The 25,828-nt window shown below is 44.3% G+C and overlaps 2 protein-coding genes across 2 annotated transcripts; one reads left to right on the top strand and one right to left on the bottom strand.

Annotated features, from left to right (window-relative positions):
- The first annotated feature begins 836 nt into the window (after nucleotides 1-836).
- On the top strand, nucleotides 837-7,364 carry LOC139299864 (TANK-binding kinase 1-binding protein 1-like). The gene is made up of 13 exons (XM_070922801.1): nucleotides 837-854; nucleotides 1,254-1,490; nucleotides 1,605-1,736; nucleotides 2,412-2,516; nucleotides 2,663-2,813; nucleotides 3,539-3,732; nucleotides 5,252-5,319; nucleotides 5,413-5,519; nucleotides 5,670-5,860; nucleotides 5,939-6,220; nucleotides 6,498-6,578; nucleotides 6,684-6,911; nucleotides 7,236-7,364. Exons 1-13 carry the CDS (start codon nucleotides 837-839, stop codon nucleotides 7,362-7,364), a joined length of 1,923 nt encoding a protein of 640 aa, XP_070778902.1.
- Nucleotides 7,365-11,387: 4,023 nt separating this feature from the next.
- Nucleotides 11,388-24,765, bottom strand: LOC139299771 (oxysterol-binding protein-related protein 7-like). The gene is made up of 23 exons (XM_070922672.1): nucleotides 24,556-24,765; nucleotides 22,935-23,154; nucleotides 22,023-22,166; nucleotides 21,777-21,830; nucleotides 21,544-21,657; nucleotides 21,061-21,228; nucleotides 20,736-20,877; nucleotides 20,486-20,604; nucleotides 20,159-20,248; nucleotides 19,866-20,022; nucleotides 19,411-19,544; nucleotides 18,597-18,686; nucleotides 17,973-18,153; nucleotides 17,784-17,858; nucleotides 17,090-17,304; nucleotides 16,850-16,987; nucleotides 16,685-16,748; nucleotides 16,511-16,589; nucleotides 15,358-15,502; nucleotides 15,084-15,234; nucleotides 14,747-14,873; nucleotides 14,522-14,644; nucleotides 11,388-12,640 (listed from the first exon to the last, which is right to left on the bottom strand). The coding sequence occupies exons 2-23, from the start codon at nucleotides 23,100-23,102 to the stop codon at nucleotides 12,532-12,534; spliced, it is 2,787 nt and encodes a 928-aa protein (XP_070778773.1). The 5' UTR covers nucleotides 23,103-23,154; nucleotides 24,556-24,765; the 3' UTR covers nucleotides 11,388-12,531.
- Between the last annotated feature and the right edge of the window lie 1,063 nt (nucleotides 24,766-25,828).

Raw genomic sequence — 25,828 nt, 5'->3', positions numbered from 1 at the left:
TATGCTTTGCCTCTCTCTGACCAGTCAGTCAGTGGTGCGCGGTGTTTTAACTCCACCTTTTGGTATCGTCTGAGCTCGCTTGGAATCTCGACCATGGTGACGCCGAAAAATTGTACCTGGTGCTATCCACAACTGCAGTGGAAATGAGGCTATACATAGTCGGACCTCTGTCTCATCCACGCTGACACTATATCCTGACTCAACCAGCCTTCGGGCTTCTGAATAGGCACTTGGAAGCCTTGAATCACTGCCACATTGTTGGTCGTTTAGAGAGGTTTTGTTTAAAACACTAACTGCTTTGTGAACAAAAACTCTATTGTCTTTGTAAATGTTACATAAAAACTGTCGGTTTCTTCAGAATTCTTTTTTTTTTTAAATGACTGAATGAACTAAACACATAACCTAGGAAGCTTGACAAGCCATGTCAGTCACCGAGGTTTCCACTAAATCACGGTCCGGTTTGCATCTAACACAAATGTGTAAGACGTGGAAACCTGAATGGGCTGAGAATTGCGTCCAGCAATCATAGATTCTGTGGAGGGTTTTTTTTCTTTTCAATGAGGGAGAAGGAGTGGAAGAGCCGAGATATTTTGTGCATGTCTTAAAACAAATCCACCGTACCTGCCGACCATATTGGAGGTCCAGAGGTCTTTGCGAAGCGGTGACTGGGAAAAGCTCACTCGTGCCTGGCCATGTCTGTTGGCATATACAGGGATATACAGGGATGCCCCACCAAACGTAGAACCTTTGATCGTTATTGATCCCATTGTTTTGCAGGTGTAGTTTGTTTGTTTTGTTGTGTGTGTTGGGGGGGGGGTCGGTTTTCCACCGTAACCATGGAAACCGCCAGCGAGGTAGGGAAGAGAGGATGCACTTTACGCCAGCATATGGGAAACACCGTACCTTTGGCTGGCGGGCTCAGTGGGCTCCTGGCTGCAGTTGGAGGACACACACACACACACACACACACACACACACTCTGTCTGACTGTCACCTCCGCCAGGACGTGGGGTAAGGCAGATCTAATGAGGTTTAGGTTCATTATTGTCATCAGACACAATGAAATGCAGTTGCAGCCCCCCATTTTTTAATTAGAGTAGAATATAAACAATAAAATCTCCTTCTTCTTCTTCTTGGTTAGGGTTAGGGTTATCTATCTTTCTATCTGTCTGCCCAAAGTCCAAGGCCGTCTTTCCTGCACTACATTTCCCAGAGGTCAACCGCAACTCTTTCTTTCCACCTCCTGCAGCTAACTGCTGATGGATCTGTTCCGCCGAGGAGAGCTGGGGCTGCTCGGAGGAGGAGAGGGGTTGAGAGACGATGTGGGCATTTCCGGGATCAGCTGGTCGGCCAACCGGCTGCCAGAGGACATGTACCCGGCGTCGGGATTGGCCCTTGCCGCTGCCTATCATGACATCAAGACCCGGCTGGCCAGCCTGGAGAGGGAGAACAGCAGCATCAAGAGGAAGCTCAAACACTACGAGGTCAAGGTGGAGAGCAGCAGGCACACACACACACACACACACACAAAACAGAATACTTTAGTCAGGCTTGAATGCATTATTTCCTGGCAAGTCAATCTCCTCTCCTCTTCTGTCCTCCAGTTTCCTGTGATCAGTGAATTTGGAGAGGAGAGGATACTGTGCTGTTCCTGTGAGCCTATCATCAAGGATACCAGTGTGATCCAATCAGAGACCACCAACCTACAACAGAGGATCAACTCTCTCACTCAGGAGGTACCGCAATATCGTCAGTGTTGCACTTGCACTCGGTCGTACTCAGTCGTAGCCAGATTGCTGGAAGCACTTTTCTCGAGGTGAAAACGTAGGGTCGCTGATAGACGAGACAGGTCACGGTTGAATCAGGAAGTGGGTCTGTAAACTGTACACTGTTCACCTTCATTTCCTCTCCCAAGTCACTGCTACCACCACTACTAGTAATACTTTATGGCCCCATTTACACTTCATGTATCCTCTGTGGATCAGATAGTATCAGAAGTGTAAATGCGATCCAGGAAGCATCAGAGGTGAATCGCAAAACTGACTGCATACGGTGGTATGAGAGGCCAGATGTTGTGAAGGTGTAATTGCATCCGAACGCAGATTCTGACTGTTTCGGCGGCTTTTGCCGTCTTTTAATAAGCTTTCAACGAAGTAGGTAACGCGTGAATGTGACTCACAGCTCCGCTGCTAAAAGCTACCGACCCAGTCAGTGACAATGGTGATTTGGTGCAGTTGGTTCAGTTTGGAAACGTGTTGACAAAGGTTTGTCCCGGACGCCTCAACAAAAGACACATTTATGAGGTAAATGAAAGTGTCCCAAATCTCACCTGGCTTCTGTTATTCATTCGTGGGACAACTTGAAATGACAAGTGTGCGGTTGTCTTCTCTCTCTCTCTCTCGCTGCCTCAGCTCCAGAAGAGCAAAGAGAGAGATCAGAGGCTGGAGGAAGTCATCCAGGCTTACGAGAAGGTTCACTTAGAGAAAAGCAATGCCCAGAGAGACTTAGACAAGATGGTAAACACAGAAACTGTACACACACACACCAATGCTTCCTTGTGTTAATATTTTATGCTTCCGGAGTTAAGCGGAAATCAGAGTTTCAGTTTCACGTGTGTGTGTGTGTGTGTGTGTGCGTGTGTGTGTGTGTGTGTGTGTCTCAGACGACTCTAGCAGAGCAGCATGTGGAGCGGATCTGCAGTCTGGAGTCGGCTCTCAGGCAGAGAGAAACCTCCCTGCAGAAACTCGGCGCTCAACTCCGCAGCAAAGACGCGCACCAGTCTCAACTCCACGCCAGCCTGGACGTACCCAGAGGTGGGTTCTGTCCGGATCAGCAGCAGCAGCAGCAGACTCAGTTATACGGTGACCAGGCGTCCCGGTTTCCAGCTGGGTGACCCGAGTCCCGACAAATACCCGCGCAATACCAAATTGCCCCCGTTTTCACCACAATTAAAATAATAATTAAAATATTATACTCTGCTTCGGCGCTCACACGGACATTCATCATGTCCCACTCGTTATTACCTACCCCGACATACATAAATTTGTCTGTATGTGTGTCAATCCATGTGTCGTTGTCAAGGAGATGTTGCTAGGCTATGAATCACAGGCAAGCTGTCAGTATGCTAACGGTTAGCTGTCATGCCGAAGAGAAAGTCGGTCTGTGCATGAACGTGCAGTACACAGTAGGCTAAATTATTGAATTATAATTATAATTTGTTGTTAACTAAATATCTAATTGAAGGGCTCCTTTGAAAAAATGGGTGTCTGTGGGCACCCGCCCCCTTTGTATTTAGTCCTTTAAAAAACTGGACCAGGTCTGAATCAAACAACCAATCAGGGTAATCAGGGGGTTCTTGTGAATCCAGAAGGTGGAACCTTGTGTAGAAGCCCTGTGTTTCGCACAGAGTCGACGTGATTGGCCAGTAACGTGCCAGCTGACCCCGATTGGCTGTTTGATTCAGACCTAAGAAGAACTAGAACCAGGGATGAAAACGTGAAACACACACTAAAGCTGTTGGGTGTCTGGTTTTTGTCAGAGGGCCGCGGGCTGACATTGCAGAGTTCCCGCAGCCTGGACGCCCTGTCCGACCTGAAGCTGCAGCAACTGGAGGCCGAGCTGGAGGAGGCGCGGCACCAGGCCGAGGGAGCCTGCCAAAGGGAGAAGGAGCTGAGGGCTGAGCTTCAGAGGCTGCAGCAGGAGGTAGCCCAGCTACAGGAAGCGCAGAGACGGGTAGGCCTGATCCTTAAAATGAGAAAGACGACGGGACTAGAATTCATTAACTTAACACACCAGGGCTATATGCAAATGGGTTCTTTATTTACTGGTAATTCATGTAATGGGGTAGGACATGAAATGACAAAGCAAAATGCAATGAAACTGAAACACAAATGATTTTTAATTCATGAATTGGTTAGAAATTTGGCAACAGCTATAGCAAATTGTAGAATTTGGGCCAATGAATTACAAAAAACAAATCAATCCCTTGATTAGATAATGCAATTGTGAGCCAAACCACCAATGAATGTATCCTACTAACGTGTGTGTGTGTGTGTGTGTGTGTGTGTATTCTTCTGTGCTTGCTGTCCAAGAACTATTAACAACACGTCACTGAGCGGGTGACATGTTCCTTCATCGCCACTGTAGTTGATTTTCCCACGCACACCGCCCTACTGCCCCAAATACTCACTGGAGCACCAAATGTGGATTAATCCGCCGCTGAAAATAGAGCCCAACAATATATCTATAGCTGTACCATGTTTACTAGGAGGGATGCTGTTCTGTTGCTGTTTATTTTATAATAGTTCTGAAAATAGCATTTGTATTTGTATGATTATTTTCTTTTTAGCACCTGGAAACTGGTGGTGAGAGTTTAGAGACGGACCAAGACATTAGCCGCGTCGCCATAAAGATGTTTTTATGTGCATTTTGAAGTACCGCATTAGAAGAAGCCGTACGGAGACAGCAAAAATTTGATTAAACGTCCTCAATTGCGCAAAACAGCTCCTACGCTCACTTGAGGTGTTTTTTTCTTGGCAAAAAAAAGAGGTGATGCGCTAAATGCAACGTGGAAACGCCTTAGCCAAATAAAATGTGACGTAGCGAACATTTAACTCACATGCTAAACCAGTAATACTCAACTTGTGGCCCGTGGCCCAAATCTGGCCCGCGGTAGGGTGCCAGGTGGCCATTTCACAATGAAAATAAATTGATTCACACTGGGAATTTTTGTTGTTTGTTTATACAAATTAGTAAATGTTCAATAATGTCCCTTGGCTGTTACTTGGGAAGTTGCATATTAGCCTTTCAACAATCTGTGCAGTGTGCAGAAGCTTGGTTTCAAAAAGGTCATGTACACTGACCTGCTCTGGGCACGTGGGAGAGGTTTGCCTTCAAGGCTTTCTGCCAGAAAGAAGGAAGGACTTTCAACCAGGAGACTGCTGTTCGTGTCCCGTGTGAAACCTAAAGTCAACGTTGACTTGTTTTAACCCAAACCATGATCTTTTCCTAAACCTGAGTCTAAACATAACCAAACTGTGACCGTTTCACAACATTAATCACGTGTTACATAGGCTTTTCTGGCAGAAAGGCCTGAGGCCTATTAATGTTTGTCTCCTGTCACCTTGCAAAAGCAAAGCAAGTTGAGTATCCCTGCGCCAAACCGTTCCACATGAATTTGTCTTCGTCTCCTGTTGTTGAGTAGATAAACACAACATGCCTCACCACAGCTCCGTATCTGTCCATCTGTCAGTCACAGGAGTTGTCCCCACACTGTGAGCACTGTGACGTGGAATGGATAAAGAAAGCCGGGGACGAACAGTGAGTCATATTTCAAAGAGGACATTTTTTTTTAAACCAGCCTGTAGTGCCATTTATTTATTTATTTATTCAGCCGCTGTCTTTGTGTTGCAGGGTGAACCTAGCATTAGCCTACACCGAGCTAACAGAGGAACTGGGCCGCGTTTGCAATCTGGCGGTGAAACAGAGTGACCTTCTGCGACTTGTCTCCCAGGACGCCGGTAGGTCACCTGACCGACTTCTTGGTTTTATGGACTTCATGGTATCAGTAGATATTTTAATGCATTAGTGAGTGGGGGGGGGGGGGGGGGGTTGTAGTGTTGAGACAAAGTCCTTTCACCGTTCTCTTTCTTTCTCTCTTCCTCCTCCAGTTTCTCGCTCACCCCCAGCTCCTCAGCGTCTCTCCCCCACTTCCCCCCAGCGGCCCTCCCTCTCCCCTGACAGGCTTCTCCCCTCCCCCTCTCCTCCTCTGTCCCCAAGCGACGGCCCCGCCTCCTACTCCCATCAGCCAACCAGCAGCTGTCTACGAGCAAAGTTCCAGGGTCGCCGCAGCTACTCGGAGGTGAGACGGGAAAAGTTCCGGTCATTTTTCAGTGAAGCGAAGTGAAGTCCTTTGACCTCCTCACCTTTCCCCCCCCAGGTGTCTGACCCCTCAGCCATTCACAGGCCCCCAGCTCGTCTGATGAGGGATCCGGTCTCCACCCTCCCCAAGCCCAGGCCCCTCCTGGGGGAGACGCAAGGTTACGGCCAAACTAAACCTCAGCTCCGCACCTCCTTGGTGGGCCTGGTCCGACCGGCCTCGGCTCACGGGGCCGGAGGGGAGAGGGGAGGAGGAGGGGGAGGAGAGAGGGGCGGCGGCAGCAGCCTGAGCAGCAGTCCTCATCGCTGTGATCTGGACCTGGGCTTCCCTCTGGCTGCTGAGGTGAGACTGAGAGCTTTCATTCATGGAGTCAGTGACTTTCCTCATCGTATAGGCCCCGATAGTTTCTAAGTGCTCGCAGAGAATGACTTTAACTGATATGTTCTCATAGTTGATATCGGTTGTTGCTCCCAGACTTTGGACTTTGAACAATAACAGCACAATGTAGCAGGTTACCAAACCAAACTGCGGTAAAAAGTAGACCATGGCACCCTTGAAACTTAAAGCGTCTTTTTTCGGCGTAATCACCCTGCTCATCCCCGCCCCTCCTCTCACCCAGGTACATCACTTCCGTCGCCTTGAAAACTCCCCTGAGCCCACCCCACTGGTGACACCGCCGCAGTCCTCTGATGATGAAGAGGTGATGGCGACGATAGTGTGTGCCTCTTCTCGTGGCTTTGAAGCTTGGGTTATTGTTTTTTTTTGTTTTTTTTTGACGTGTGTGTGTGTGTGTGTGAATTTACAGGATGTTTGTACATACCTGTCGCCGGCTGCCAGCCCGCCTCGGACGCTCGGCGCCATCGGGATTGGCACCTCGTCGCCTAGGACGCAGCCCCTGCACCCCTCGTTCCCGTCTCCTAGGAAACAGCTCCACCATCCCTCCGTCTCGGCCCCCGAGGGCCCTGCCGCCCTCTCCTGCCGTCTGCCTCCCTACATGAACACTGAGCACGCTCAGTCATGGCCTTCCATTAATGTGAGAATGAGGAAAACAATGATGAGATTTACATAAGAAACTAATAGATACCTCTGTAGTCCTTGTGGGGGGGGGGGGGGCACTTGCCATATCTGACTCTAAATCATTCGTTGCATTAATGGAACCTTTTTGGCCAGACCAATCCGCACACGCAGCGCTGACATCATCTTATCATGTTGTTATAGCGACCATGTTAGCGGTTAGCCTGTTTACATATCCAGACACAGAGCGACATTAGCATTCTTTTGGAGTGTAGGTGGGTTTCGATTTGTGGTTGATTCCAGAGTTCCGTCACTTGACACCTGTGTCTTCCTCTGTCTGTAGTTATGGATGGAGTCAGAAGAGAGCGCCGTTCGCAGCTGCCCTCTGTGCCAGCTGACCTTCCCGACTGGTTACCCCGACGACGCCCTCATCAAACACATCGACTCCCACTTGGAGAACAGCAAGATCTGACTTTTCCATTTTCATCTGAGATGGACACCAGGCCCATCTTGATTTGTTTTCTGTTCCAATTTTATCGCTGTCACTTTTTACCCAGCCGTCCAGTCACAGTGGAGGAGTTGGGGGGGGGGGGGGGGGTGCAAATACCACAAAGACCAACTGAGAAGTTTCCTCAGCCCACAAAGTCACATGAAACCAGACAGACTCCCTACGTGCTTCAGCCTTCCCATGTCTACCGTTCACATTCAGTATTAGTTGATAACACAAACTATCTGCGAAGTCATAGGTAGACTACTTGCGACACATGCTTCCGCGGATATTCCCTAGCATAGCAACCAAAGCGACTCAGCTCTCAAACCTTCCTAACTGGGCGTTTTTCAGCTCTGGTGGACACAAGCCCCGAATGTCCCAACGCGCATCAAACCACCTGGATGTCACTGCTTATGCTATGTTGAAGTTTGAAGAGGATCAACTATTGTGAGGTAAAATGATTCCGAGGTTTAAAACTTGTCTGCAGAAGTAACTTAGTTAGAAGCGACACAATCTTGTGATGACAAAATGAACACTGTTTTTCGTCTAAAAAGGCAAACAAGCCGGTTTTCCGATTATATGACGTGGCTGTAGAGCGATTCATGGTTGAAGGATATAGCATAAATGGCAAAAGACAATGATGACAGTCTACAGGCTCGCCGCGGTCCAACAACAAACCAGAAGCAAACTCAAGAGCGTGAAATGCTCCTAAGGTAAAAAATGTAATTGAATGCAAAAAAAAAAAAAAAAAAGCACCTACTGCCATCTGCTTGTGTGGTGATGGGAGAGTGCCTTGGTTCCACCGCGACCTTTATTTTGAAAAGGCAGATATCCACGGATCATTTCATGATTGTTATCTTATAATTGTTCTTAATCATGGGAGCATTGCCGCATAATGAGATATCTTGGAGATGTATCCTCAAGTTTCTCTAATTATAGTATTTCACAATTATTATTATTATTATTATTAGTCCAGATTTGTATGTATTTTATGTTGCTTTTTCTCCCTAATAATTGTGACTTCATTGTGAGTCATAGCAGTTCTCAACAGAGCACCACATAATGACGCATCTGCTCATTCTTCTTTTTTTCCTATTTCAAATTGTATTACTTATCCGACAATCTAACATGAAAGAATGCTAAAATAAAAGACACTGTGTTGTAAATTATGACGATGAAAAAACAAACGGAATATATGAAAAAAAACAAAAAAAACAAAAAACAGGACTACTTTAGTTATTAATTGTTATATATGATCACATTATTATGAAAAACCTCAGTTTCACTTACAATTATGAGGTAGTAGTTTTACTTATACGAAATGTTGACTTAGATAGGATTATTATGGGAACGTGTTTTTTTTTTTATAACTATGAGATGCTCATCATTTTCAAATCCATCATTTATTTGACAGAAACGTTTGAACTTTTGACTGTAATAATAATAATGACTTAGTATCTCACAATGATGGCTTAGTTTTTCGTAGTTATGAGACGAGATCATAATGTTTCTCATATTCATGACTTCGTCCAGATGGGTCATCTAGCTTGTACGGTTCCGTACAGACATTTGCAAGAAATTACAAGCTAACGCGCGTGACATTTTACACATAAAACATTCCACTCTCATGAGTTCATGCATTTTTTTTTTGTTGCGTTTGGGAGAAATGCAGCGCCACAGGTTTCCCATGGTACTGGAATGGAAAGACGCCAGTGATGCCAGAGAAATGTTGATATTTGAAGCGACTGAAACTGATTTTTCTTATTCTTTTTTTTTTTTTTTTAACTCTTTGCTGTTATACTTTCAAGGATGAAAGCCAAACTTATTGAGCAAAAAAAAAAAAAAGATCTTCATTAAAACTAACACAGTGTTCCTGGGACAGCAGGGATTTGTTACGCGTTTGGCTCTTGTTCAGGCAGTATGATGGGCGGCAGGTCAAGGGTTCACTGCCTTGCTCAAGGACACTTCCCCCAGAACACTTGGCTGTGGCAGGACACACACACACACACACACACACACACACACACACACACACACTGGCTGTTGGAGAGTCAAGAGTTCTTCTTCCATGAAGCCATTAGAAGGCATGTGGGAGATCAGGGTGTTGACTCCAGATCAGCGTCTGTGGGAATTCAACCCCCTTTCATTTCGGAAGCGCAAACTGCTACCCATCCACAAAAGGTCCAAACATTTAAAAAAATCTGGGACCGATCCTGCAAGAAGCCCCACATGAGACTCGAAGGGTTGGTTCTCCGAATTATAAACAAATTGAGCCATGCAGATCGGTTTCACTTGATAAGAGAAGCCAGAGCTTTCGGCCACATCACATGCCGATGAAGACCACGCGATACGGATAAAAGCTCCAGAAAAAGCTGTCAAGCGGCTCTTTTGTTTGATTGAATTTGTTTTGAGATGTCTGTCTCTGGGATTTTCGCCTCCACTTCATAATAAAATCGAGTTGAATGGACTTTCATTTGTGGCTCTCACAGCATCCAAAGACGACATTCAAACCAGACGGGGGGGGGGGGCAGCAGCGGCTACAGTGCTTAAATTCTACCATCAGCACGCTAGCATGCTTATTACAACAATGCTAACATGCTGGAGTTCAGCAGGTTTCATGTTTACCATGTCCGTTGTCTCAGTTTAGCACGTTAGCATGCTAAAAAGGACCCCCAAAGTTATTGCAATTCACCGTGACTCAGAGCTGTGTGTGAGAATTGGATGCTGTGCAAGTCCTGCCGTACTGTTAATGCCACTATTATTCTGAACGCCAGATACATACTGTGAAAGCTTTACTTCAAAAATGCGTACAGATATCAATGCCAGTATTTTTTTCTGTGTAAAAGTTTCTGTTTCGTTTTTTTTCTCCATTCACCTCCATTGTTTTGAAATCTCTGAGACAGATATCGTAAAAATTGCCATTTAACTCACTGCGCGCACTGGTGTACATAGTAACGTGTACGCATAATATTACGCCGACTGAACTGCTATATTGTACATACATTGCAAACATACTAGGTTAGGGCTATAACATGAGGAATCATTTCAGGATACTCTTTATTGATGCGTTTTTCACCGAAATGTTTCAATCTCTATCACTTTAACCTCTCCTGGAGAGTGAAGAGGGTGGAAAGCTTATCTTCTTTATTTTATTGTTGGGTTTTTTTTGGTAATGTTTAAGAGGTAGTAGTTGGCTCTGTTACTCTGGGTGCTATGTAGCCGCCGCTCTCTTAGCAGCCCTCGGTAAAAAGGAGTTGGAGTCACTCACTCTGACTCTGAATGACATGAATGAAACTGTATTATATAGCATAAAAACTCCTTGAATTTGTCACTTACAGCCTAACACAGATGTGAAAGTTCTTTCGGAATCTGATCTCATGTTTGAGGAGAAACTTGGGGGCAATCAAGAAAGCCTGCAGTGTGATCGGAGCCTAGCTTTGTTTGAAAGGAGGCTTTGAACGCAAGCCAGCAGAGGACGCTCTTTGTCCGTTCCACTCACTGTAGTCATGAATTACCTCACTGTTACCTCACTGTTTACAACATCAGCCGTCAGAGAGCGGAGTGAATTCTTTTTTTTTTCTTCGAAAAATAAAAATCATGTGTTAGAACCGTGGGCAGGGCCTTGTGTTGTAAATGATCTGTAACGAGAAAGAATAAATAAAAAAAGGGTGAGATTAAATCGAAACTAACTTGTGCGACGTGTTGGAGGTCAATGACTGAGGTGGTCTTGCAGTGTAAGCAGTGTACGGGAATGCCACAAGAGACATCAGGTCTAGCCAGGGACTGTACGCAAGTTATTTGGTTGGGAAAAGTGACAAGGAAAAAAAAATGCTATAACCCTTTTCCAACCTTTTTGGGTTGCGCGCTCTCTTTTGGCCTCGCTCCATTTGACTCCATTGAGTTGCTGCACTCGAATTATCGCATCAAGTTAATGAACTCCCTTTCGCAGATGAAGGCCTTGAGATAAGAGAAGTCAAACTGAGCGAACAAAAGCAAAGCAGAGTGTTGATTATGGAACATTTTATTTGAAACAAAGCCATAAAGACAAAAAAAAACCAAAACAGTGTCACATAGTCTCTTTTCCTTAATAAAATGCATTGTTGAAACATCAATAAAAAGTACTTCATTGCATCAACGGGGGAGTATCAAAAGGTCCAAGAGACGCAATCCTCGTCTGTCGGCTCATTTTGGACAACAACAATTCATACAGGTGAGAGGAAGAAGGCTAGGCTAACAGGACTGCTAGATTTAACCAGCAGAAGGACGACTTTTGGGGGAAAAAAAAAAAAAAAAAAAAAAAAACACGGCATCACCAATGTGTCACGATTAAACACTGACTTTACAAATCCACACAAGTTTAAACAGTAAGACCCACTGAGAAAGAAAGCAGGACAGCACCAGCTCACCTCTAATACAAGCCCCCCCCCCCCACACACACACACACACAACAAGCACCAGAATTAGCCCTCCAGGTGTTCTGGATCCCTCTGTAGGAAGCTAGTTTCTGAACCTCATCACAAATGTCATAAAAAAGGAGACAGACTAATAATATTTATATTGACATGCTAAAAGCTAACAAAAAAAAAAAAAAGGTACCCACAAATATGATAAAAGACACTTTGCAGACAGAGAAAGCCTTCAATCCTTACAGTAAAACTTGAAGATATTTACCCACAATTTTCTCAAGGGCAGCGATAAAGACTTTAAAAACTGGATTTGGTTAACATTTTACTTTTGAATCATGAATGGTTATATTTAAAAAAAAAAAAAAAAAAGGTCTCCGTTATGGTTAGAGGGTAGGCGAAAGGCTGGAAAGACATCCGGCTTCGTCTAAATCAGTCTTCATTTGTTCCATTAGTGGCACCTCACCTCTACGTGGCACAAAAAAAAAACACCCGATGAGAGGTTCATTTGTACTTCCAAACGCCCCCTCTCTACATTCTTGCAGCAATGGTAGCAGCAGACCTCTGGATCTTTGTTGAAGAGTCACTGGAGTATATTCATGCATCGGTTACTGGACCAACGGCGGTACAATTCAATCATATTTACTAATAGAGGCGCACATATTATTCCTCTTCATCATATTACCATGTGTTTAGCGCCTGGATAGTTTCATTTAGACCCAGCGTGGAGCTGGGTGCGCAGTGTTCTACCACAGGTCCAGGTTTTCAGTCTTGGCGAAGCCTGGGTCTTTGCGGAGCTTCCAGTAGGTTTCATTGCTCAGCCACACCTCTCTGCCGGCCTCGTCCAGCGCTTTCCTGAGAGAAACAAACAGCAAAAAAAGGTTGCTGTCGAGCACTCATCTTGGAAAAATTCTAAAGTCTAAAGTTTCTATTAACATAATTTTATCATTAAACATTTAACAGAACAGTTCGGCATTTTGGAAAATATGCTTATTTGCTTTCTTGCCAGGAGTTCGCTGAGGAGATTGATGACACTCATGTCTGTATGTTCAATATGAAGCTACCACTACCGCCAGTTAGCTTAGCATAAAGATTAGAAACAGCTAGTCTGGCTCTGTCCAGAGGTAACAAAATCCACCTACCGCCACCTCTAATTTTGTTTTATCTCATTTGTTTAACTTGTACAAAAACGTGTTTAAAGGTAATCAGATCTGTTCTCAATGGACCGCCCTGTACAGATCTTGAACCTAGTAATGATTGGACAGAGAAATTCACTGCTCAAAAGTCACCTGATCGACGAACCCTACCCACCTTCAACAATAACCTTCCCCGACTTCTGCCAATTTACATAACAGTTACTGAAAAACCTAAACTGGATCCCCTATTACTCAGTAATTACAGACCAATGTCACAATTATCATTTGTGCTCAGTCCTAGCCTCTCTAGAAACCTGGGTTGATCTTAAGGGAACTGCTCTACATCTGCTACATTCATTCCTCTCCATTAGAACCTTCTCTATTGTAAAATGCGACTTGTGACCAAAGGTGACTGGGCCATTGCAGTTAAAGCCACCAGACTGTGGAACACTCAGAGAGGCTACATCATTAGCATCTTTTAAATCCCTTTCTTAAAAGCTCTACATTTTCATTTTTGTGATTCCATTAGAGGAGCTTTGCTTTTCAAAAAAGTCCTGATTTATCTCCTCCTGGCCCTTCATGCAGCCTCTTAGTTCACCCTCTGTCTGAAACAAGCCGTTTGAGCTCCTGTCTCTTTAAGGGCCCCCCTCCCTAAAAGCCCACTGTCTTCTGATTGGCTGGCCAAGTTCTGGAAGTCTTTGGAAGAATTTCCAAAGGCCAACTGTAAACCTACTGTTACTAAGCAACTTTGACATAAACAGCTCGCCTATGCCTGGAGCAGAGATACCATATAAGGACATCCGTGCCTGTCTGACATCAGATAGACCCGGCGGTTGAAAAAACTGAAACGGAGCGTTCAGAGCAGTCTGAAGCCGGAGCTTTTGGCTCACAGGGATTACTTTTACATACGTTTACCTCAGTATTTGGAAACTTTGGCAACATTTAGTATGAATATCAGACATTGTAACATAGAAAAGCATAATAGGTCCTCTTCAAAACGGTCTTTTGGAAAGCATTTATGAACACTACTATGTTGTAGGGTTTTATCACCTTCCATCTTGCCATTTTACAGTTTGTTTGTTTTTTTACATTACTGGTGTTTTATGATCCCTGTGCAGCTTATTTGTTTTTGCTTTCAGCTAATGTTTTTTTTTTCCTGTAAAGCACTTCGTAATCTTTTTAAGAAAAGTGCTATATGAATTAAGTTTGTTATTATCAGTTTGTAAATTAGTCAGTAAGCCTGTTTGTGGCTACTATAGTATACTGTGTAAATGACAAACACTGAGGTGACCGGGCTTGGAGATGACAAATTTACAACAGAGCGCGTGTTACAAACTGAGGCATGGAGTTTAACAGACATGGGCATTTAGGATGCAGGGAGGGTCTAATGAAAAGATGCCATCGGTTGCATTATGGGAAATGTAGTATCAAGCATTTTTGGAGCTAAAATAAATAAATAAATAAAATCATACAAGGGAATAAACGTCAAGATATCTCAGCCTCTGCTGCTTTTATTTATTTTTTTTATCTGCCTCTTGTGAGTCCCCCCCCACCATCACCGGCGTAACGCTAAATTTGCAAAAAAAGCAGAGCTCCTCACCTGAAGAACCTGGGGATGTGCTCCTCCCCTATCTTGGCCATCTCCTTCCTCCTCTCTCTCTGCTTCTCCTCTACCTCGTCCTTCTTTTTATCAGCCTCTGCTACCTTCCCCTCCTCCAGGAGCCTGATGGGGAGAAAAGAGGGTTAAACAACACGTCAGCATGGAAGATGGTGAATAATGGAGAACGTTTTTCAGTTTGTAAATAAACAGAACTCCTGTTTGTACCTCTGGTCTGGTCTGAAGCGTGTGTCTGTAGGCGGAAGGACTGCCTTCAGTTCAGGCGTCAGTTCATTGAGCTCTCTGGCGTAAGCTGAGAAGCCGTAGAACTCGAAGTGGTCATCAGGCTGCACGTCTAAACAGGAAATGACATCATGCATATTAAGACTGGGGACATTAGACAATGTGGAAAAATGTAAGAAATCTGAGGGTAGGGTTTGTGGTCAACAACTTTTCCCATTTGCGAACCATGTATTTGTCACTGAAATTCACCTATATTTGTTCATCTTCTACAACACTACAAGATTTTTAGAGTCAGTCTCAGACTCAGGACTTTGCTACTCACTGGGCTTCCAGATGCACTTCGGTGAAGGCAGGGTGTCACAGACCATGCCCTCGTGCCAAAGGCCTCCGAAACGATGAACCACCTCTCCAGCCCGGTCCAGAACCACACCCTGCACCTCGTTTTTACTGTTGTCTGAACTCCAGTAGCGCGACTGGAATACGGAGGAGGAAAGGGGTCAGGGTGGTTAAAACAGGAGAAGAGGACAAGAACAGTCTATGTGCATAACAGATGGACAAGAGACTGTGTGTATCCGTGTGTGTGTGTGTGTCCTGACCTTGACAAAGGTGATCTTGCAGGTGCAGACGTCACTCTTTGTGTTTCTGATGACCACCTCACCATAGTGCTCCAACCAGCGCTGCTGACTCAACACGTTGTGGATACATGTCACTGCCTTGTTCCATTCATAGTGATCACCGTACCTACACACACACACACACACACACACACACACACACACAATTGACATAATATTTAACCTCACTTAATCCTTTTGGACATTTTTGCCTATTTTCGGACTTGTTTTCTAGGTTTTAAAGCATTTAGAATTCCAAACCCCCTTTCCCCAAAAATGTCTCTGAAAGCTCTCTATACATAACCAAAGCAATGAAAATATACCAACCTAGTACATAATACTTGGAATGTCTGCATTGTCCACTAAAACAGGGTGGATCAATTATAAGACCCATGTACTACACAGGCTTATATATACACACACACAGTTTCATTGGCTGCAATCCCTGAGTGTTTTCATGCTGCAGACTTACCACTGGATTCATCGAGCTGTCAATAAAACCCACGTGGGTGTGATTTTACAACCTATTTCATTAAAAGGCTCTAGAGTAAAAGTACACAAAAGTAATATGGTGGCCCCATTTTAGATTGCAGCAGGATGCAAATTGGCTTGTTTTGCTCCTCAGTGTTGACCGATTTCAGCAAAACGCAACAATATTGGCCAAATCATTTGTCAGTTTTCTTGAATCCGTCTGCACCAGCTTTGTTATGGACGTCTTGGGTTTACCATGCAGTAAGGAAACTACAAATTCAACTACCTTATTCCTGTGATTGTTACTTTGCTTTGGACCATAGACTGTATTTAAAAAGATGGACGACATGACGCCAAAACGTCTTGACCCCCCCCCCCCCCCTCCATGTTCTTATCACGCTGATGTTTGTTCAAAGGTTCATTTTTCTTATAAGTTTGGTTTTAATTAGTTATTTGATGCTATATAAACGGGGTGAAACGTCATCATTGACAGCTCTGATTGACTGTGGTGTGCTCGCGATTGGGTCGAGCGTGTGTATGGGCGGGACCTCGATACCGAGGCTCCAGTCCATGATCACCACTACGCAGACTCTACCCAATTAAACTTAGTAGTTTAGCTGTTATCTGCTGCACTGTGTGACTGGTGTTGTTAAATGAAGCTCACTTGGGCAGGCTAACATTGACCAGTCCAGAAGAGATGATCTCCATCGACTTCCCCCAAAACTTGTTCTTCCATCTCTGATCTGAGTGCAGACAGAAACAAACAGAGCATTAGGTTTGACTCCACTTATACGGTGCAGGTGGATCCAACACTCATCTTTAAGCACACTGCCCTTACCTTGCCAGAAAGTGAAGTTTTCAGACTCTGCGTAGCAGGCAGAGACGGGCGGGTGATGGCTGACCTGAAAGGACAACACATAGAACACAGCATTACAGCGTTTTGTTGTAAATCCAGATGTTGCGGTTTAATCAGCACGTGTCTATATCCTTCTCTGCTGGTTACCTGCTCACTGATGTAGTGGAAGCCTCTGTCGTCTCTGTGACTCTCATATGTTTCTCCCAGAACAGGGTTGAAGGGTTTGTAGCGATTCCTCCAGGACGCCCATGCATATCCAGAGATGGAGAACACTGCCACGTAAACCTGTGAACATGCATTTTCTTTTGGGTTATTAATGAACTTGCCACTGAAGTCAACTGCATCTCAGCTCCAGCTGGCTAGGAATCCAAGTAAACCAAAACTCGCCATTCTCTCATATGGGTCATCAATGTGGTTGGCGATGTCCAGCAGCTCCGAGTACTCCAGCTCTTCACTGACCCTCTGCAGCAAAGACACCGGCTCGTTGAGAGCGACTGGCATGGAGATTCTGGACAGGTCCTTGCCTATGTTGTTGTACAAGATGTTCATGATACCGATGTGGCTGTTGTCTGTTGATGGGGCGGGGAGGGCAGTGCGACGACCTGGATCACGCCAACACAAATCAGTACAATTAAAAGATCTCAAAGAGCTTCTTGGCACCCCTTTGTCAGTTTCAGCATTTAAATTATTTTTTTTACTTTTGCAACAGATTTTGTACATGAAGTGCCTAGCCTATAACATTGTTTATAACCATACATAGCCTGAAATATTAGAGGACTCCTAAATTATACTGTTGGGATACTCAAAATCCTATGAAGCTCTTATAAATGAAAAGTATTGGTATCAGCGATACCTACACCGGAAGTACTCATCTTGAATTCAGTGAAGAAAGCAACATGAACGTCAAAAAAAAAAAAAAGGGAAAAAAAGTGCATCCTTGTATTTAAAAAGTTTCCCGACACAAGGTAGCTTAAAGATCTAAATAAGTTTGCTTCTACAACTCAACAGTTGACTGCTTGTAAAATTCAGCAGTGCACAGTAGTCACTGCACTCATTCACAACATAAATGAGGTGGTGTTACCAGTATTAGCGGGCACCGGGCTGGGTTTGTCGGGAGCACTGTTCAGACTGGCCCGGTAGTTGAGGGTAGCAGTGGCTGAGGGGGAGAGAGAGTGTCAGACATTCAAAGACATTCAAGGTATCAGTTTTGTCGGTCAGACAATGCTGGAGTGGTGATTGGGCAGTGCAGTCCGACTGCTACTGGACTCACCGTGTCCCTCTTCCGGTTCTGAGTTGCTGGTGGTGGTGATGTCACTCAGGCCCGACTCATCCGAAGCTTCCGCCTCTGATGAGCTCTCGCACACGATCACCTCACTGGCGTCGAAATACTCTGCCATGGATTCTGCCACTGAGGGCGCACGTTGACATTGACGACCCATAGATGGTGTCCTCTGTGGCAGGAGCGCAGAAAAGGATTTGTTGTTCAAATTATACTTTCTATTATACTTTCTTTTTCTAATGAACATTTCTAATGATTTGTACAAATGTTGTAGCCAAATCATTAGGCAACAGGCATGTGGAGGATCAGACACACAGGCAAGTTAACAACACATACAGCCACCCACACATTGTTCTGTCCAGCTCTTGGTTACAACTGTCCGAGCAGCATGAAGTGACTAAACTGAGCCACACCAACCACACGACCCTGTCATTCATTTGTATTTTTTTTGTCCAAGATGTGCTCTGCTGCTGGTAGAATTATATCAAGATTTCTAACTAATTTCACACACAATATGGAAATGCATGCAAATGAGTGACAGGGAGATAATGAAATTGGACATGCACAAAAAAGACAAGGTGTCTTTCACACACCAACGCACAACGCAGTACACACCTGGTCAGGACGGACGGTGCAGAACGATTCATCAGAGTCAGAGGACAGGGAAAGCGAGTGGACTTTGGTCAGACGTGACTGTATGTCTAGCTAAACACACACATGCATGGACATGCACACACACATACACGCACATGAACAGACCAGCCATGCAAGACACATGAAGAGGAAACAAGAGGAGCAAAAATAAATGATCAGAATGTCGTGCAGACTCTGGAGCCAGAGGACAAAACCGCATCTTTGTTGTAGTCAACAGCTCTTAAAAATAAAAAAAATAAAGCCCGCAGTCACAGCAACTGATGTCCCATTGGTTGAAAACAGACTAGTCACATGCAGCATGGACAGAAACCAACCAGGAAGCTAAGAAGAAACCTCATGCAACACCAGGCAAGAAGGGTTACTGAGAGGAATTAACGAGCCCCTTGACTGACGGGACTGCTCAGTTTCGGTGTGTGACAACGATCCTGTTATTTGTGTCTTTGAGTGAGCAGAATACAGGGTGAGAAAGACTTGCGGTGTGTTCCTTCAAAACACACCTGTGATAACTTGTGCCTGTCCTGCTGAGAAACAGCCCAAACCTGCTCAACAGTTTCACGCAGCACCTTAACAACAGTGAGGGCTTGGCCTCCATTGTCTTATTGCAGGCCGTTACTAATATTCGGTACAAATAAAATCAGTGGTTTAATTCCGGGAGTCCAGGAGCGGTGGCAAAGAAGTGAACAAAGAGCTTTGTGTGTGTGTGTGTGTGTGTGTGTGTGTGTGTGTGTGTGTGTGTGTGTGTGTGTGTGTGTAGTTCTGCTCCTGCATGCGTTACCTCAGACAGCGTGCTGCAGAGTGTAGCGAGCTGCTGCGAGGTGTTCTGCCTCAGGTCCGGGCCGGTCCAGGCCTGCCTCACTCTCTCCCTCTCCAAGGTCAAAACCTCGTGAATGGACTTGAGAGAAGTATGAACTGCAACACAACACACAAACTCAATTCAGTCCAGGTAGGGTAAGATTTGGATTAGATTCAAACTTAGACATCCCACCAACATAATTTCATTTTGCATGTGTGGACTTGGTTTAGCAGCACTAAATTACTCGTATTGCCAGACCTAATGTCAATGATCTGCCTTGTAAACATTACACAAGGTGACACCATAACCCTCTGCTTTGTCAGTGAATTTACTACTTTGAATTTACCCCCGTATGAAATACGTTGAAACTAATCGCAAACGTATCGCTAAATGAAATCTATTCACAGATATACAACTGTTAGGTGGGAGGGCCGTACCCCTCTGAGAAACGGTGCAGATGTCCTGGTGGAGCTTCTTTGCCTCGGGGGAGGTGACCTGAGGGTTGGACAGCTGCGAGTAGACGTAGTCAGGGATGGACTGAACCGACGCCCCCAAACCTGAGCTGCCATTGGTGCTCAGGTGGCTGGAAGTGAACTGGGGAAGACGAGACGGAGAGGAAAAGGAATGGCGTGACGTCAAACAGAGATTCGATTTGTTGAACAGAGGATGGAACGGTTTTTCCATAACAAAATTAAGGTGAATGGCAACATATAAAAAAAGTCAGCTCTACCATTCCCCCCATGGCTTCAACACGGGACAAAGTCCTGGAGTGACCAAAACCTTTCCCCGCCTTCCTCTTGGGTTTCTCCAGGGAGAGATTCTAAAACAGAGACCAACAGGGTTTACAGCTCATCTCTAAAGATAACATTACATTTTTCCATCGCTAAATGTCTGTGTAATATTTGTAGACTGAAGTATGTCAGTTGATTCATAAAAGCTTTCTTAAAACAAATTAGCTTGGATTATTATCAGATTTATTACTGGTTATTTTTCCAGTGAAATACTGGAATATATTTGAAGAATCACACACATTCACAGTTGTTGCCAGAGTTCTCACCTGCATGCTGATTCTCATCTCCAGGTCTGTGTTTGTGATTGGCAGGCCCCCTTCCAGCCAATGGAGTCGCTGGATGAGCTGGGCTAGTTCCGTCAGCTCGGCCTGACAGCGAGCCAAATCTGACAAACCAGAGGACACAGAACACACAAAAAGGTTTATTTTCTGCATCTCAATATACTGTTGAATATGACGAAATGTGGCTGTAAACCAGGCTTCACTCTTAAGGCTGGAGATTACAGATGATTCTCACCGTTGGAGGTTGCGTCGATGTCGTGGGTCTGCTGCAGCCAGGCGGACACCTTGCTGGTCACCCCCGGGTGAGAGGCAACGGCGGGGGCGGGGCTTCCCATCTCTTGTTGGTACACTGATGCCGAGCTGGCATAGTGCGAAGGCTGGACGATGACAAGTTCGGAAAAATATGGTATGAGTAAGCATACAATATATTGGTGGTAAAGAACAATACATGGCAGTGACAGCTGTTGTCAGCAAATGCATTCAAATGTGTATTATTTATCTATTTTTTTTACAATTTTATGATAAAAGTGACATTAACTTGAGCAGGAATCTCTACTGACCATCACTCGGTTTTTCTGGGCGAGAGTGGCCATGGCTGGCAGGGTGCTCGGGCCCAAGGAGAGAGCGTGAAGGACACCACGGTGGACACTCATTGCCTCGTTTTTCCTAAATACGCGATGGGCACACAGCTTGGTCAACCAGATGTAGAAGATATCTTGGCTCTTTGCCTAACAGGGAGGGAAACGGAGGAGGAAACAACAACAACAACAACAAAAAAAAAAGGACACAGAGGAGGACACACAAAAAGAGACAGAAAGGGACAAGGCGATAAATGTTAAGTTCACTATCCAGAGGTTTGCTTGTAAACTTAATTTGGATACTCTAGATTTTACTGATAAGGAACTATGAGAAACTATCTTCTCCTGAATTTAAGCTTTGCAGATGGCGATCTGCTACTCTGGAGCATGTCGTCTGTGTCGTTCGTCATTCTTCAACCACTTCAGGGGCCCTGAAACCTCTCTGACCTGTGTTGTGTAGGTTACCTGGAGGTGGTAGAGGTTGTCTCCAGCATCCAGGTCTATGCGTTTTGACTTCTTGTTGATGCACATGACGGCCAGGCTGACGTCCAGAGAGCCATGGAGCTTCCCTCTCTGAATCTAAACACAGCGACAAAGCGTGTTTTAAACGTTTTTTTTAAATGACCTACTTACTCTTTTAAACCGCTGCTCTACATGACAGTGTGGTGTCGGCAGCTGCATTTTTGTTCGTGACTTACATCTTGCTGCGTCTTTGAGTACTTGAGAATTCCTTTCTCCAACAGGAAGTATCTCTGCAAAAGGACCAATCATGTTTTAGAAAGAAACAAAGACGATCCAGTGGACACTGGATCTGCATTATGCTGACAGGTTAGAAGGTCAGAACAGCTCTGCTTCAGTGTTAACTATCACATGAACCAGAAAATATTTACAAGTTGAATAGACATTAACATAAGACAATACGATGCTGTCTAATCTGTGCCCACCTTATGCCAGCCTTTGAGCGGGTACTTCCTCCTCTTCATCAGGTAGCCCTCGCAGATACCGGGGATACTGAGGTCCAGAGAGGAGCCAGGAACTGAATACATATCTAGATGCTGCAAGTCGTCCATCACCTCCCAGTGACGAGACTGACATGGAGACAGAAGGAGCACTTTGTTCATTACAAAATAAACCAGATTACTAAAAAGACAGCGTTTGGTGTGGTTGTAGATTTTATTTCCAAAATATGACAATTTGACATCCAAACAACATTCAATTTCTCTGATTTACTGCCTTGTTCTCACTAACGCTGCTCCCTCTCTTCATCCACTGTCTAGCTTGCCCGACCACTGCTGCTCTCTCGTTGAGCCGGGGCCAACTTTGAATGGTGTGTTTAAAAACAGCAACCGACAGACCCTGCATAGTGTGCCTTTAATGGACATTATTTAACCTTTTGCAGGCAGACTGAAAGGAAGCCTATATGGAAGCCAATTTCTGCCAAGCAAAGAAACAAACAGCCAAAACTGTGAAATTTACAAGGTCACAATTACGACTTACTATCTAATAATTTTGACTTACCATGATGATGTAATTTTATTTTTGTCATTCTATGTATCAAACCCATTTTTTGTGGCGGATAATTACTTACAAAAACATAGGAGTCAATGGCTATAAACAACTTATATAGATAGGCGTTGATAAAAACAAACGTATAAAATATTGTTTGTTTTTCTGTTTAGGCTACATCTAAGGCAAATTGCAAAATAAAAGTCTCCCCACTTTGTTGGAGTCAAAACAGTGCATCTGTAAGTAACTAGAATGGTACAAAAAACAATTAAGTAAAGTTCAGCATTTTTTTTTTCACATACTAAAAACAACACAGGACAGTCAGATCATGTACCTATGGGTCTTGTTACCTGTTTGGAATTTTTGGAGGAGCCAGTGCTGCTATTCCGCGAATGGCTGGGTTTGAATGTGCTGGCCGGGGATTTGTCGAGGCCGCTGACCATCGATTGGCTGCTGCTCAAAGGGGGCGGACACACCTGAGGGTCCATCGGTGCAATGGGATGAGGATAACGTTGCATGGAGCGAAAGGACCTTCAGAACAAGTTGTGTCTCATGGCAAAGTACTCGGCACTGCGGAAGTCAACAAAAAGGTGTCAACAGTGCAGTGAGAACCCAATCACAAAGACATGGAAACATTTTTAATAAATTTACAGTAACGCAATCAAGTTCAAACAATGCAAGGGTTAGGGTTACTAATGTAAACTGATTTCATTTTCATTAGTAGAGTCATGGAGTAGATTACAAATGATTTGCAGCAAGAAAGGAAAAACATTTCCACCTTAGAAAAAAAAAAAATCTGCATTCTCAAGCAAGCTCAAGCCGAAGTGTGTTCACCACTGCAACTAGAAAAGCCATGGCATAAACAAATGCTTTACAATCTCATCTCTCATAACCTTTTGTACCATATCATCTTCATTTTCCCCTCTACATGCTCTGAACATTTATTTTTATTAGGGAAAACACTTTTTTTACCCAGCTCTTAACCATCAAATAAGGTATGCCTCCCCCTATTTTTACAAATTTCAAGGTCTAAATGAGTTATAGTTACCAAAAGGTCTGGAATTGGTCCCGTACATTGCCTTAAGAGTAAGTAAGAGTTTAACAACATTTCAGAGTGAGACTTTGGTTTCTGGTTAAAGTCTTTAACAAAAAGGTGTATTGGGTCTGTTGGGGTCCTTTCCATAATGTTGCCAGACACTTAGAATAAAACTCTGAGCCTGTCACTGGCAAAAACAAACACTTTTAGTGGATGTACTTTTCATGGACGCAGTTGCCCGCAAAGGATTACGTTGCAGCCTGTTCACGGCTGCCAGCTAAGGAGACCTACGGGACCAATTCCAAAACTTTTGGTAACTATTACTCATTTAGACACTAAAATGTGTAAAATCAGGGCCCTGGTTAAAAAAAAAAAATACTGGAATTTCCCTTTAATGGATGCACTCACCAAACACACAACTGTGTTCAAGAAGGAATTATATTTGTCTCTAGTTTTAAACCTTAGTCGTCACATATTGGCTTGTAGAATTAGAATGAGGCAAATTAAACAGGAAGGCCAGTTATGTCATATATCATCAAGCTGGACACTTAAAATATAATACACACATTTATACAAGTGCATGTATCAGTGTTTTTGTAGGAAGTCTAAAAGCCACTAGATCATCAAACAGGTCAAATTAGGATGACACCACAGTCAACAGATGGCCCACTGAATATCCAGTGGTTCTTCTTGCTCCTCTGAAAAAACAAACCACCTCCCCCCACTGCTGGCATTCCCTATTCTCATTCAGCAGGTGAAAACAGCCAGGGAGCAAAGTGTGCAATGTTGAAATTCCAGTCGAACGTTTCAAGAAGCCTGACCAGATTCTGGTGGCAGGTTGTTGATGATGGCTGGAAAAATCGGGATGTTTTTCCACTTCAGCTTAGGATGGATAATAAGACCCACCCCTTGCTGCTATAATAACTGAAACACACCTGTGTTGGCCTGATGTCAAAAAAGCTGCTCCCCCAGTAGTCCACAGGCAATTCCTTTAACTTTCCATCAAGAATAATTGTAGAGCTGCAAAAAACAAATTCCCCTCAAAGTTCCGGTTAAATTATTATTATTTTCTTTTTTAAATCCTAGTAAAATTCCTTCAGCATCGAACTGTCCTCTGAAAAAAACTTCCTTCAACTCTCCTCTGTGCTGTGCTGAGAGCAATGCCACACCTGACTGATGATGTGCTCGTCAGACGGGTGCATATCTGAGCCAGCAGGTATCTGGGTGGGGCTGTAAGTAGAGCTACACTCTCTACCTGACCGAACAGGCCTGCCAGCTCTGTCATGACAAGGATGACAAGATCTGTAACAGACTTGTTGTCAGCAGATGTAAATTACAAAAACATAAGAGCCCTAAGTTGTATTCAATAATAAATGCTGCCCTACAAAAGGCAAACAGTATCAACTAGGGCTCAAAAAGCCTTGTGATCTAGCAGAGGGCACTCTAAAGATATCAGCTCGACCTACCAGTAAACTAAGCTAGAAATGTTGATGCGTTGTTTGCAGTGGAAATGGAGGACACTAGGGAGCCTGTCACTCACACATGCACAGGTGGCATTCAGCATGTTAACGTGGGTCATTTACAGTTATCTGAAGTAAGGAGCGTTTGCTGAATCTGATGTGGCACATTCGTACGAGCCCACCGTACGAAAAAGAAAAGGATGAGAAAGTTAAGATAATACGGAAAACTCTCATGCATGAGGACAAATGTTTTTTTCAAGACATTTGTTCAAACTTGATTTTTGGAAAAGGTGACAGCCCTACTACTGTGTGGGTGGTTCAAAATAAAACTGAATGCAATAATGCCAGGTATTCACGTTGTAATGGAAGGGAAAGTGTGCTCGGCAAGCTGCCTGATGAGTTTCGTTTCAAAATACCACGCTCCTATAATAGGAGCAGCACACGCAGCAGCCAACTGGCAAGAGTCACATTTCTGACTTTCATCATCAATGCATGAACACAGCATTACCTCTGGATGCTGTGAGCTGACCCTTGGCATCTTTGCTACTTATGAATGTTGGTGAAACATTTGATATCACTTCCTAGTTACCAAACATCCAGTAAAGCGGTTGGTTCTTGGAAGGAGTTCTCCTGCCTGTTGGAACCAGAGAAAAAGAAAACATTCCCTGCATGCTTTGTACTACACATCTTGTGATTATCTTGGTTACAGACTCACTGTACAAAACAATCTTGACACGAAGTGATAAGT

The sequence above is a fragment of the Enoplosus armatus genome, chromosome 17, assembly GCF_043641665.1.
Source record: "Enoplosus armatus isolate fEnoArm2 chromosome 17, fEnoArm2.hap1, whole genome shotgun sequence".
NCBI classification, from domain to species: Eukaryota; Metazoa; Chordata; class Actinopteri; order Centrarchiformes; family Enoplosidae; genus Enoplosus; species Enoplosus armatus.
This window is presented reverse-complemented; position numbering and strand designations above follow the sequence as displayed.

What these genes read in the sequence shown, in the direction of transcription:
- LOC139299864 (XM_070922801.1), top strand. An exon ending in TCAACTCTCTCACTCAGGAG is followed by an intron (nt 1,737 to 2,411) that starts GTACCGCAATAT and finishes TCGCTGCCTCAG; the next exon opens with CTCCAGAAGAGCAAAGAGAG. An exon ending in AGTCATGGCCTTCCATTAAT is followed by an intron (nt 6,912 to 7,235) that starts GTGAGAATGAGG and finishes CTCTGTCTGTAG; the next exon opens with TTATGGATGGAGTCAGAAGA.
- LOC139299771 (XM_070922672.1), bottom strand. Translation starts at nt 23,102, where the DNA reads ATGCAACGTTATCCTCATCCCATTGCACCGATGGACCCTCAGGTGTGT. An exon ending in TCCACTACATCAGTGAGCAG is followed by an intron (nt 16,749 to 16,849) that starts GTAACCAGCAGA and finishes TTGTCCTTTCAG; the next exon opens with GTCAGCCATCACCCGCCCGT. An exon ending in GAAGTGCATCTGGAAGCCCA is followed by an intron (nt 14,874 to 15,083) that starts GTGAGTAGCAAA and finishes TTTCCTGTTTAG; the next exon opens with ACGTGCAGCCTGATGACCAC.